Consider the following 13,751-nt stretch of genomic DNA (forward strand, 5'->3'; position numbering starts at 1 on the left):
CTTTAATAAGAGCAGTCAAACTATATTTGAATTCTAAATTAAAAACCTCAAACAGCTGGTCTTCTCCCCTCAACCAGTCAAAGTGAATTTTCAGATAATACAAAATAAACAAGAAAATTAGTTCATTGTAATTTAGAACAAATGATTCCTTTAATCATTTAACCTTTCCTGTTTGTGTACATTTCCAATGAAATTCTAGCGTTCGTTTGTTTTATTCATTGTTGCCCAAGCAACACTTGCTTTTCCTGCCCTTAAATTTCATCCCTCTGCTTTCCAGCAGATTTCTGAAGGCCACAACTACTATGGCAAATCTGATCTTGTCAAATTACATATTACTAACGTAGCTACCCTGGATCTATTACACAGTCTCAGAAGAATGTGGAATTTAAACAGATTTGGAATTACATTTTCCTATCTGTTCATAACTTCCAATAATGTTAGTAGCAGATGCAGGCAGGATTTGGAACAAAACATTTACATATAAAGTTACTAGTTCAAGTTACTATAAAGCAGCAGCACCCATTTTGTTGAGATCTGCTAACTCAATTTACCCATTTTCTCCTAACCTTCCCTGGGAACACTAACAACAGGGTATATTTGATTATTAGAATTGTATACCCACAGGAAAAAATTTGAACTTTGAGACTGGTAGTTGAAATCTGCATAATGAACAGTTCATACAACTACACCAGAGGGTCAGAGAACTCATAATTTGTGACAGAGGGAATGTTTTCAAATGCATTGCAAAACATATTTTACTTTCTTTTTATTAAAATATTGTAAGCTGTTTGACCAATTCTAGATCAGCTGTTTTATTGTCTATATTCTAAGTTGCTTTTAGTTTACATTACTTCTTTACATGTTGCAACAAATTTTACCAAACAAACAAAATCAGACTACTGGGATCCACTCAAGTACTGTCACTTTCTTACTGTATCATAATGAAATGACTTTCAGTCTCTACCAGCCTAGGATGAATTAATATCCTCAGCCTAAAGGTAACAGGCTACTGAACCATTCAAAAATTCACAATGCATTTAGTTATTCTGCTCCTTACACTGGCATCATTTACAGCTCCCCAAGAACACTGAAAACCTTGGGGCAAAAGTTTCTGTACAAGTCAATGAGGGCTCATTCTCTTCCCTTGTTCAGTTCCCTGTTCTCCAGTCTCAGCCTGGTCAATTCCCTCTCCATCACTTGCTGCATTTTGGGGGTTCAGAAGTGGAGCCATTATGTACTGTTCCCAACTACGTGAAACTCTCCCTTCAAGATACTTTTCTAACTCCCACATAAAACAATTGCCAAAAATCAGAAAAAATCATATTACTTAGAAACATTTCAGCATCTACAGATGTTTTCTGATGATATAACTGCATGTTGCCTTTGGGTTTTTACAGTATGATCTACATGGCTTTGGAATTCATATGCTCCTGTTTGTTCCTCACTTAAAATCATAATTTTCTGATATACTGAAATAAATCTGTCTCAGCCAAGGAATGCAAGGATATTATACAGCTACTGACCCAGAAATGTTTATTTCTCAGTTATGCAAATCTTGCCTTCCAAATTTCCCACATATATGCCAATTAACATGGTTCTCTAAACTTCTAACCCACTAACTCCACTTAAAGTCAGATTTAGTTAATTTTAAAAGGCATTAATCTTACTGGGAACAGAAATGTGGGGAGAAATACCCTAAGACAGTGGTTCCCAAACTCGGGTTCGCAAAATGTTACAGGGGGTTCTCAGGAAAAAATTCCCGAATGGCGGACAGAGCTGTCCCTAGAGACCCCGGGCAGCACAGGGCCAGCAGCCTGGAGCCTCTGGACTTCCAAGAGCTAAGAAGATCAAAGCAAGCATATCTATCACACTGACGAGATTTAAACTTCAAGATTCCTTATAAGAAATGGAAAGGGAGGTGGATATTTTTTGCTGTCTTTAAAATTAAATAGGCAGCTAGTATTGTTTTTAAAATCATTACAAAGAACAAGTTTAAGCTTGCTTGTAACGTGTGTTGTTTGCCTGGACTGCTCAAGACCTGAATGCTTGTGTAGAAGGAACTCTTTCAGCTGGCTCCTTAAATCCCTTCATGCTGTTCCTCATCTGATACTCCTTGATGAAACCTAGGAGCCTTGACTTATAACAGGCTTATTCAAAGTGAGACAAGCTATGGAAGTGAGATCTTGGAAGAGTATTGGTGTTTTCATAATGTAATAAAAATATTGTAATAATAATAAAAAATAGTGTGTAATAAGTATGTCATAAGAACAAATTTTATATTTCCAAGAGCACTGCTTTTATAATTTATACTCAAGTAAAGGAGAAAATATCTGGAAATATTCGTTTTTAGGCGGAGGTTCGTGAGACTTGACATTTTAGCGAAAGGGGTTCACAAGTTGTTAAAGTTTGGGAACCATGTCCTAAGACAAGTGATTGTAAGGATGCCATGTAGACAGTGTATTTTAGGGACAGACTACAGGATGAGAGAACAGATAACAGTATAACAAAGTAAGGGTGCTCTATTAACTGAGTAAAAAGAGCCTGGGTTAATTTAAAAAAAAAAAAAAAAAAAAAAAAAAAAAGGACACCAACAGTAAAAGGCACAGTCATTTTCAGGGAGAACTCTCAAGTCACCATTTTAAATCATTAGGTCCATGGTAGACAATTTTGATGCCTGGGGCGACAGTAAACTAAAGAAATGACTCAGGTGCAAAGTTCCTATTTTCCTTAGCAAGAGGAAAAAAAACAAAACCCTCAATTGGTGAAATATTTCTACCCACAACATTTTTCTAAGTGTTCCTTCAAATGACAGTAGCACTTTAAAGCTTTTCCCCCCACCCCCATAAGATGATCGAGAATGAGATGTAAAATATTGTGCATAAGTGATACATTCAAAACACACTTGAACAGCAAAGTCAAAAAGTAGATTATATATTAGCACTAAAGATTTGCAACAATCAGGTTTAATTCCCAAAAATTGCATTTACTTTGATCAGCTTATTAAAATTAATTATGTTCTTACACTAATCAACTTTAATACTATGTTTGGGGGGAAAAAAAAAAACTACTTATAGTGTAAGAAACACATTTTCTTTTGTTTCCTACAGTATAATGCAGGGGTGGCCAACTTGTGGCTCCAGAGCCACATGTGGCTGTTCAGAAGTTCATATGCTGCTCCTTGTAGAGGCGCCAACTTTCCAATGTGCCAGGGTGCTCACTGCTTAACCCCTGGCTCTGCCACAGGCCCTGCCCCCACTCCACCCCTTCCCACCCCCTCCCCTGAGCCTGCAGTGCCCTCGCTTCTCCCCCCACTCTCCAGAGCCTCCTGCACACCCAAAACAGCTAATTGGGAGGCGCAGGGCGGGTGGAGGAGGTGTGGATCGGTGGGTCTGCTGGTGGGTGGGAGGCTGCTGACATATTACTGTGGCTCTTTGGCAATGTACATTGCCAAATTCTGGCTCCTTCTCAGGCTCAGGCTGGCCACCCCTGGTATAATGCATCTATATCTGGAATGTGGAGTCAGCATTTTTGTGGAAGATGTAGAAACTCAGAACTCTTTAGCTTTGACGTTTAGGAGTATAGTTGGTGTTTCTTTATTACTAGAATTTAAAAACTTAACTGGTCAGTATTTTATTGGGGGAAGGAACACAAAGAGAAAACAGGCAAGTAGAGAGTACCTTTTACTTCCAGCAAATTCAGACAGGATACCTCTTTGAAACATGTCACCTTGCCCATCATCATCATCGAATGAAATTTGACTGGATGGCCTGGATACACCACGGGTGAGACGGCGTTTCCCAATCTTCATGTCTGCAATAATGTTGCTGACATCAAAAAGACAAGTAGAACAATGAAAATTCCACAGTATGAAAAGGTAGCAAGCTTAGTTACATGTTTTAATAAGGCAAATTATTCCAAATAAGCCTATACTGTGCAAACTATATGAAAGAACTAGACATTTCCACGAAACATCTGTCAACATTCTGACGAAGTCTTGTTTTTTAGAATAAAGAAAATACCACTTACCTGCTATTTTCTAAATTTAACAAAAACAATTTCAACTTCGCAAACATATGCCAGTTACTGCCTCCTTGAAGAGAAAATCCAATGATGAATGTTCTTTGAATTGCAAATTGAAATATTTTTATCTTATTTCATGCTGCCATATACTATGTTCAGAGACTGCATTAGACATTAATGCAAACGTGCAGCAAACGGGAGTTTCAAAGATCATAGCTACAGATCCTGTGCTTGGAGGTAGAGGGATTTGGCGTGAGGAACATTGGTTCACCTATGGGGAAAAGGGTCTGTATAGTTCGGATGGCTTCCATCTCCACAGAAGAGGAACCAATTTTATAGGAGAATGGCTGGCTAGAGTAGTCAGAAGGGTATTAAACTAACAACAAAAGTAGAGGGTGAGAAGCGGGAACTATTGAGCACTCATTTAACAGAATATTAAGATGTTAAGAACAAAGTTAATCAATCAATGCACCAAGGAATGTGAAGAAAAGAAATTCTTTAATTGCTTATACACCCAGGATAATAAACAAAAGGAACCAGAATTGTTCATCTATAAGGAAAAATTCAATCTAGTTGGTATTAATGAAACCTAGTGGGTAGATTTGCACTACTGGAAGGTTAAAAAAAAAAAAACACAAACAACAACAAAAAAAACCAATGGATAAAACTGATTTAGTAAGGATCAAGCGGGCAAAAGGGATACAGGAGGGCACTGTCAAAAATGGCATTACCTGTTTCCGAGTAACTGATAGAAGAAAACAATATTGATCAATGTACTGAGAGAGAAAAAAAACAAGATTGGATACTACTTTGTCTGCGCTACGGACCACCAAATCACACCAGAGAACAGGACGACCATCTCCTTACATGCCTACCTACGATGTGGGGGGGGGGAGGGAGGGGAAGCACTATCCTGGGGGACTTCAATCTGAGCAACTTACACTGGAAGTCTCATGCTTCAAGTACTAAAATGTTCTCAGAATTTCTAAATATTTCAGATGACAATTTCTTAACTCAAAAAAGTGTTAAATTCAACACAGGGGAACTCTGTATTAGACATCACCTTGACGGACAGGAATGGATTGCAGAACTAAAAACTAGTGGCAGCTTAAGTACAAGTGATCATAATTTGATCACAATTTACGTGCGAACAGAATAAAGTCCATACAAGTAACAGCTGGTATATACTTGGTGCTTTAAAAGGGTCAATTTCACAAAGTTGAAAATAGTTACGACCCAAATCAGTTGAGAGGAAGACTTTAAACAGAAAAATGTAAATGGTAATTATTTAAGAACATTTTACTAGGTGCCAAAAAAGCCACATTCCACAAGTGAGAAAAAAGGCCAACTGGTTAAAACACCAACCTGATTTAGTGGAGAAGTGGAAGTAGCTTTAAAAAAAAAAAAAGAACAAACAGATATAACAAATGTAAGAAAGGTAAAGTTGATAGCCATAAATATGAATCATATGGAAATGGTAGACTTGTCAATGATAATTAAAGGCTACGATTTAGTCACAGATATTTTTAGTAAGAGTTATGGACAGGTCATGGGCAATAAACAAAAAGTCACAGCCCATGACCTGTCCATAACTCTTACTAAAAATACCCCTTACTAAATCTTAGGTGCTGGGGGAGGAGGGAGGAGAGTGCTCCGGTGGACGCTGCTGCTGCTCTTGGGACAGGGGGAGAGGGGAGGGAGGGAGGAGAAAGAGAAGAGAGACTCCAGGCGGGGGGCAGCCCGGGGCCCCATCACTGCTACTGCCACTCCAGTAGGCGTGGGCAGCCACGGGGTCAACCACACTAGAAGTCACGGAGGTCCAGGGAAGTCACGGAATCCGTGACTTCTGGGACCTCCTTGAAAGACTCACACCCTTAATGATAATCCAGAAAAGGCAGAAGTTCTGTATTTGAGAAAAGGCCAGATGATGTAGTTATGTCACAATGACGGAATACTTTCCATTTAAACAGTAGCCGAGGAGGATGTGAAACAACAGCTACTAAAAGTTAGGTATTTTTAGATCAACAGGTTCAAATAACTTGCATCTGAGATTTTAAAATAACTGACTGAGGAGCTCTCTGGTCTGCTAATATTGATTTTCAGTAACTTTTGGAACACTGGGAAAGTTCTAGAACAGTAGTTCTTAACTGGGGGTGCACGCACCCCCAGGGGGTGCGAGACATGCCAGATTATTAGGTAAATCATCGAAAACACGAATTAAGCACAGGCACGTAAGTACAACTACTTTGTTTCATCAAACCGATGTATTTATTCACATTATACATTTAACGATTACTGTAATATACAAACAAAAAACATATCTAGGTTTAAAGAACTGACCTACTTCAATGATTTTTTAAAAGGGGTGCGAGACTATATTTGGAGAACTGAAGGGGTGCAGGCTGCAGTAAAGGTTAAGAACCACTGTTCTAGAAGAAAGGCAAGAGAACATTGTGCCAGTATTTAAAACGGGTCAATGGGATGAACCAGGTAATTAATTATAGGTCTGTCAGCCTGAAATAGACCCTGGCCAAAATACTGGAATGACAGATAAGGGACTTGATTAATCAAGAATTAAACGAAGGTAATATAAATAATGCCATTCAACAAGGGTTTACGGAAACCAGATCTTGTCAAATTAACTTGATTTTTCTTTTTTATACAAAGATTACAAGTTTGGGTGAAAAAGAAAGTGTCAACATAATATACTTAGATGTCTTTTTGATACTGCACAACATTTTGATTAAGAAACTGGAAGATAACCTCCATTAGCATGGGAAGGTGGGTGTATGGCAAAGATCTGTAAGAGCACCTGAACTTTTAATGAAAGGTGCAGCAAGCAGTAGTTTGCATGGGATCACGGGTCTGTCGATCTCTTGGGAGTTAGGGAGCTCCAGTCAGGTCTTTGGCTTAGGAAGGTTTGGTAGGCCTTGGCCAGATGATGTCCTAATGGGAGGTGGGAAAACTAATGACTTTTCAGGGCTGCTGTTGTTTCCCCCATTTCAATTATTGTCAGGGCATGAGATCTAAATGCAACACCTTAGTATTATTATTTTGATAAAAATTGGAGAATCTTGGCCATATATGTGTGTCAATTCGCACTGGTTACTACCCTCAACAAGGATTGTAGTTATGGTGACAGAACTCTTTAGATATAAAGTTGTGTCTATGCCTTTAGGGAGAGGGACTGTTAAAAGCCAAAAGTCATTATTAGATTTTGGGACAGTGCAAGTGAAAACGATAAAAATCAGTTAAAATACAGTGTATGAGTTTTACGAGATAAAAGCCTCTTTTCAAGGGAACAGGTGTGGTATTAAAGAACAGAAATTAGGTCAAGAACGCAAGCTTTGGATACCTAAATGCAATATATATTTCCACCATTGCAATGCTTGAAGAGTGTCAGAAAACATATTTAAACATTCTCTTTTGGATGGTTTATATCAGAAGAGCTCTTCAAAGTAACTACTAACAAAAAGATGCCCTAAAATGTTCAGAACCTTGATTTTCTAAGGTTAATTTTAAATCTGACATTAACATTAACAGAAAATAATTAGTAAAATGAGAGAGATGCAGAAGAACTGAACTTTTGTTATTCTTGGCATTTATGACCTAGAGTTGATCCAGAAAATTCACAAATTTTCTGAGGGTCTGACTAGCATCATGCAGTCTTCCCCTTGCCAGAAGTAAAGTCACAGACTGCCCAGTCCAACTGTTTTACTTGGCAAGCACGCTAAAATGACAGAATGTTGTTCTACTATATGGAGATCACACTCCCTCTGAGCAGTTCTCTTTGAGGTTTTGCACAACTGGCCAAACTTTCTTCTGACTATGCTGGGCATCTAACACACAAAGCCCACAGTGTCACAATTTTGGAGAGCTAGGGTCCTAATCTTGTGTCACTGATGCATGAAAGGTGAGCAAATATGTTTTCATAATAGTTTTTAAAACAAGTGATTGCATGGTATTATGCCAATCATGTCGTTCATCCGATACACATTTCCTCTAACACGTTGGAAAAGAAACAAGAAATTAACCAAAAACAAAACCAGAAAGATATTTGTGGCTTGACTTCCTTCCACAACAACTGAAACTCCATCCAATCCACGGTAAGTATTGCAGATACATCTGAACAGGAATGATCATGTGCACTACATGGGTTAAAAAACAAGAGAAGGAGAATTCGGGGTGCATTTTAGCTTTAGCTTGGAATTCCTTTCCTTCTGTTTATTTAATTCTAATGTTTAATATTGCTGAATTTATTTTCCTATGGTGGTGTTGTAATTTCCATTAAGCAAAACTTCTTCCCGCACTAAAAAAAAAAAAAAATCCTGTATCATTAATTTTTTCCCCCCTTCTTGTGGAAATGCTGTCCTCAGTATGTCTACAAAACAAACTGATGGGAGAAAACTGTACAACAGTGACACCCAGAGGGCAGAATGTATGCAAAGCACAATATAAGCTAAGACTTTTTGGCTATAATTATATCATCTTTATTATAATTTAATACCTCCTTGTAAATCTGAACAACATTCTGATTTATAGTAACAATGTTATATTGTACGGTTCTTTTGCTTGTGTAGGTATTTCAAGCGTTTTACATAAAGTACCTGCTGTCTCAGACCAGTGGTCCATTTAGTCCAGTATCCTGTCTCAGAAGCAACCAATACTTGATGCTTCAAAAAAAAAAAGAAAGAAAAAAAAAAAAAAGGTAATCCAGCCATATTGCACCCAGCCAATTGTACAACGCTGAATACGTGGGGCGGGGGAGGAAAACCATGTCTTCTAAACCCTTATAATGAGTTCTCTTACACATGGCAAGCCGGGCTTGAAAAATCCACTTATGAATGAGTACAGAGCTTCCACTGGCCAGTGTGGGGACCTCAGCTCTCACTTTCTGCAGGACTCAAGCTTTCATTTAAAAAGAGAAAAAAAAAAAACGGTTTCAAACCCTTTTACTTAGGCTGAAAAGGCTCTGAGGCAGAAACCAGCTTTTCATCCTGTGTATATAGTATCTAGCACATTGAGGCCTGACCTCTCTAGATGCCACTACAAAGGAAGTAATATAAATAATAATAATGACGACTGAAGTTAATCTTAAAAATGTGAATGAAATGTTCACTAATATAGCAGTGTCTTCCAAACCACAGACTGTTCTGGTGCCTCTGGTAATTCTTAGTTAAACTAAGCAGCAGCAGAATGTAATTAACTAGATTCTAGTTAGCTTTCACTGCTTCTATTCAGAACTTTGTAGGAGGCAGTGAAACTGTCAAATTCATGTTGCTGCTGTTACTTGGGAAAGCTATGAGCAGCAGAACAGCAAGCTCTGGAACTATTACTTAGGAACAGCAGAGATTATAAAAAAACATGGAATGGTACAGTAGAGTATAGCTATTACTTCTCACAGCTCCTGGAAGGAAGAGCAAACACCCTACCTACTTAGGGAAGCCAGAGGACCTTGATGAGGAGTAAAGACCAAGTTCCCTCTCCTTTCCAGTAGGTGGAGGGTAGTACAGCTTCTATGCTAAACACAGAACCTCCTCACACCCCAAACGGGACCAAGGAACAAGTATCCTTCCCAGCAGCTTGTAGCAAGGAGTGCTGGGCTTCTCACCAGAGCATTGCCCAAAGCCTTACTTGTGGGGCCTCTTTTAAATCTATCACTGGCTAGTAGGAGTCTGGTAAATTTAATCAAGCCCTAGTTGCAAGCAATTAGCAATCCATTCAAATCCAGCCACAAGCTTGGTCTCAACCTCCAGCAGCAGTGAATTCCACGTGTTCACAATACAAAATAGGAAGAAATATTGCCTTGTTTGTTCATCTTAAGAGTATTTCCTTTAGCCTTTCCTTAAGGCTATAAAAGAACTAAATGGAGAAAATGATCAGTTTTTTTACACAGCTCAGTCAAATCTCCTTTAACTCCTTTACCTACATCAATGATTTTCAAGCTGTGGTCCATGGACCCTGGCGGTCCACAGACTATGTTGAAGATTTCCCAAAAGGGTCCGCACCTAAGTTCCCTCTGAGCTGCACAGCTGCCTGTTAAGCCCCACGCAGAGGCTCAGGGCTGGGATGGGGAGAGATGCCTCTCTCCCCAGCACGGACCTGCCGCCGTGGGGAGTGGCGGCTCTCCCCGCCAGCCCCAGCATGGACCTGCCTGGACTCGCAGCGGTCGGGGGAAAGGCAACCCTCCCCCAGCCCCAGCATGGACCTGCTACAGGAGAGGCACCTCTCCCTCAGCCCAGGTGCTGCTGCAGGGGGTCCTGTCACCCTGCCGTAGCCCCTGGACAACCTGCACCCGAAACCCCTCATCCCGGCCCCACCCCAGAGCCCCACCCCCAGCCAGAGTCCTCACCCCCCTGCACCAAACCCTCTACCCCAGCCCCACCCTGGAGCCCTCAAACCCCCTGCCCCACACCCCAATCCTCTGCCCCAGCCCTGAGCCCCACTCCAAACCCCTTGGCCCCATCCCCACCCCATGAATTTGGTTATGTACAGCAATATGGAGGTGATGTGTCACACATCACCTCCATATTGATGCACATAACAAAATTCATTCTGCACATGTGTGGGAAAAATTAGAGGGAACACTGGTCTGCACCTGCATTTGAAATTTTTTAGGGGTCTGCAAAAGAAAAAAGGTTGGATTATTTAGGTCAGTGGTTTTCAAACGGATGCAACACCCACAGCATCTCTAGCCATTTCTATCAACCTTCTCTGGATGTTTTACATTTCCGTTGAGAGGAGAGGACCTAACCTAAACATATTACTCCAGGAAAATGTATACCATTGTGCATTATCTAATGTCTTATTAGTTTCCACCATCACTTTTTTTAAATGCACCCAAGCTTCTAAGCATCTGGAGAGAGAACTTCATTTACTTGTCCACAATAACCCCTAGTTCTTTTGACTGAGAATTACGAATTCATCTACCTGTATGGCAAGGTTACATAGTTTCTCTCTTTCCCACAGACACTCTCTCAAGAATATGCATTACCTTATATTTAACAAAGTTAACGTTCATCTACCATTGTGCTTCCCCACCATTTTGTTTATTTGTAACCATCTAGACTTAGCCCTGGTCTACACTAGGACTTTAGGTCGAATTTAGCAGCGTTAAATCGATTTAAACCTGCACCCGTCCACACAATGAAGCCCTTTATTTCGACTTAAAGGGCTCTTAAAATCGATTTCCTTACTCCACCCCTGACAAGTGGATTAGTGCTTAAATCGACATTGCCGGCTCGAATTTGGGGTACTGTGGACACAATTCGATGGTATTGGCCTCCGGGAGCTATCCCAGAGTGCTCCATTCTGACCGCTCTGGACAGCACTCTCAACTCAGATGCACTGGCCAGGTAGACAGGAAAAGAACCGCGAACTTTTGAATCTCATTTCCTGTTTGGCCAGCGTGGCAAGCTGCAGGTGACCATGCAGAGCTCATCAGCACAGGTGACCATGATGGAGTCCCAGAATCGCAAAAGAGCTCCAACATGGACCGAACGGGAGGTACGGGATCTGATCGCTGTTTGGGGAGAGGAATCCGTGCTATCAGAACTCCGTTCCAGTTTTCGAAATGCCAAAACCTTTGTCAAAATCTCCCAGGGCATGAAGATCAGAGGCCATAACAGGGACCCGAAGCAGTGCCACGTGAAACTGAAGGAGCTGAGGCAAGCCTACCAGAAAACCAGAGAGGCGAACAGCCGCTCTGGGTCAGAGCCCCAAACATGCCGCTTCTATGATGAGCTGCATGCCATTTTAGGGGGTTCAGCCACCACTACCCCAGCTGTGTTGTTTGACTCCTTCAATGGAGATGGAGGCAATACGGAAGTAGGTTTTGGGGACGAAGAAGATGATGATGAGGAGGAGGTTGTAGATAGCTCACAGCAAGCAAGCGGAGAAACCGGTTTTCCCGACAGCCAGGAACTGTTTCTCACCCTAGACCTGGAGCCAGTACCCCCCGAACCCACCCAAGGCTGCCTCCTGGACCCAGCAGGCGGAGAAGGGACCTCTGGTGAGTGTACCTTTTAAAATGCTATACATGGTTTAAAAGCAAGCATGTGAAAGGATTACTTTGCCCTGGCATTTGCGGTTCTCCTAGATGTAGTCCTAAAGCCTTTGCAAAAGGTTTCTGGGGAGGGCAGCCTTATTTCATCCTTCATGGTAGGACACTTTACCACTCCAGGCCAGTAACACGTACTCGGGAATCACTGTAGAACAAAGCATTGCAGTGTATGTTTGCTGGCATTCAACCAAAATCCGTTCTTTATCTCTCTGTGTTATCCTCAGGAGAGTGAGATATAATTCATGGTCACCTGGTTGAAATAGAGTGCTTTTCTTCAGGGGACACTCAGAGGAGCCCATTCCTGCTGGGCTGTTTGCCTGTGGCTAAACAGAAATGTTCCCCGCTGTTAGCCACAGGGAGGGGGGAAGGTTGAGGGGGTAGTCACATGGTGGGAGGAGGCAAAATGCGACCTTGTAACGAAAGCACATGTGCTATGTATGTAATGTTAACAGCAAGGTTTACCCTGAAAGAGTGTAGCGACTGTTTTATAAAATGAGTCTTTTTAAATACCGCTGTCCCTTTTTTTCTCCACCAGCTGCATGTGTTTCAATGATCACAGGATCTTCTCCTTCCCAGAGGCTAGTGAAGCTTAGAAAGAAAAAAAAAAAACGCACTCGCGATGAAATGTTCTCCGAGCTCATGCTGTCCTCCCACACTGACAGAGCACAGACGAATGCGTGGAGGCAAATAATGTCAGAGTGCAGGAAAGCACAAAATGACCGGGAGGAGAGGTGGCAGGCTGAAGAGAGTAAGTGGCGGGCTGAAGAGAGTAAGTGGCGGGCTGAAGAGAGGGCTGAAGCTCAAATGTGGCGGCAGCGTGATGAGAGGAGGCAGGATTCAATCCTGAGGCTGCTGCAGGACCAAACCAGTATGCTCCAGTGTATGGTTGAGCTGCAGCAAAGGCAGCTGGAGCACAGACTGCCACTGCTGCCCCTCTGTAACCAACCGCCCTCCTCCCCAAGTTCCATAGCCTCCACACCCAGACGCCCAAGAACGCGGTGGGGGGGCCTCCGGCCAACCAGCCACTCCACCACAGAGGATTGCCCAAAAAAAAGAAGGCTGTCATTCAATAAATTTTAAAGTTGTAAACTTTTAAAGTGCTGTGCTTAAAGTGCTGTGCGGCATTTTCCTTCCCTCCTCCCTCCCACCACCCCTCCTGGGATACCTTGGTAGTCATCTCCCTATTTGTGTGATGAATGAATAACGAATGCATGACTGTGAAGCAGCAATGACTTTATTGCCTCTGCAAGCAATGATTAAAGGGAGGAGGGGAGGGTGGTTAGCTTGTAGGGAAGTAGAGTGAACCAAGGGGCGGGGGGTTTCATCAAGGAGAAACAAACAGAACTTTCACACCGTAGCCTGGCCAGTCATGAAACTGGTTTTCAAAGCTTCTATGATGCGTACCGCGCCCTCCTGTGCTCTTCTAACCGCCCTGGTGTCTGGCTGCGCGTAACCAGCAGCTAGGCGATTTGCCTCAGCCTCCCACCCCACCATAAATGTCTCCCCCTTACTCTCACAGATATTGTGGAGCACACAGCAAGCAGTAATAACAGTGGGAATATTGGTTTCGCTGAGGTCTAAGCGAGTCAGTAAACTGCGCCAGCGCGCCTTTAAACGTCCAAATGCACATTCTACCACCATTCTGCACTTGCTCAGCCTGTAGTTGAAC

The 13,751-nt window shown here is 41.8% G+C and overlaps 1 protein-coding gene across 1 annotated transcript in view; it reads right to left on the bottom strand.

Moving 5' to 3' along the window:
- MRPS31 (mitochondrial ribosomal protein S31) overlaps nt 1-13,751 on the bottom strand; it is a 37,417-nt gene that overhangs the window by 12,496 nt on the left and 11,170 nt on the right. The window contains exon 4 of the mRNA XM_073342659.1: nt 3,678-3,824. Coding sequence (XP_073198760.1) covers nt 3,678-3,824 — 147 coding nt within the window. The remainder of the gene's footprint in view (nt 1-3,677; nt 3,825-13,751) is intronic.

The sequence above is a fragment of the Lepidochelys kempii genome, chromosome 1 (genome assembly GCF_965140265.1).
Source record: "Lepidochelys kempii isolate rLepKem1 chromosome 1, rLepKem1.hap2, whole genome shotgun sequence".
NCBI lineage: Eukaryota > Metazoa > Chordata > Testudines > Cheloniidae > Lepidochelys > Lepidochelys kempii.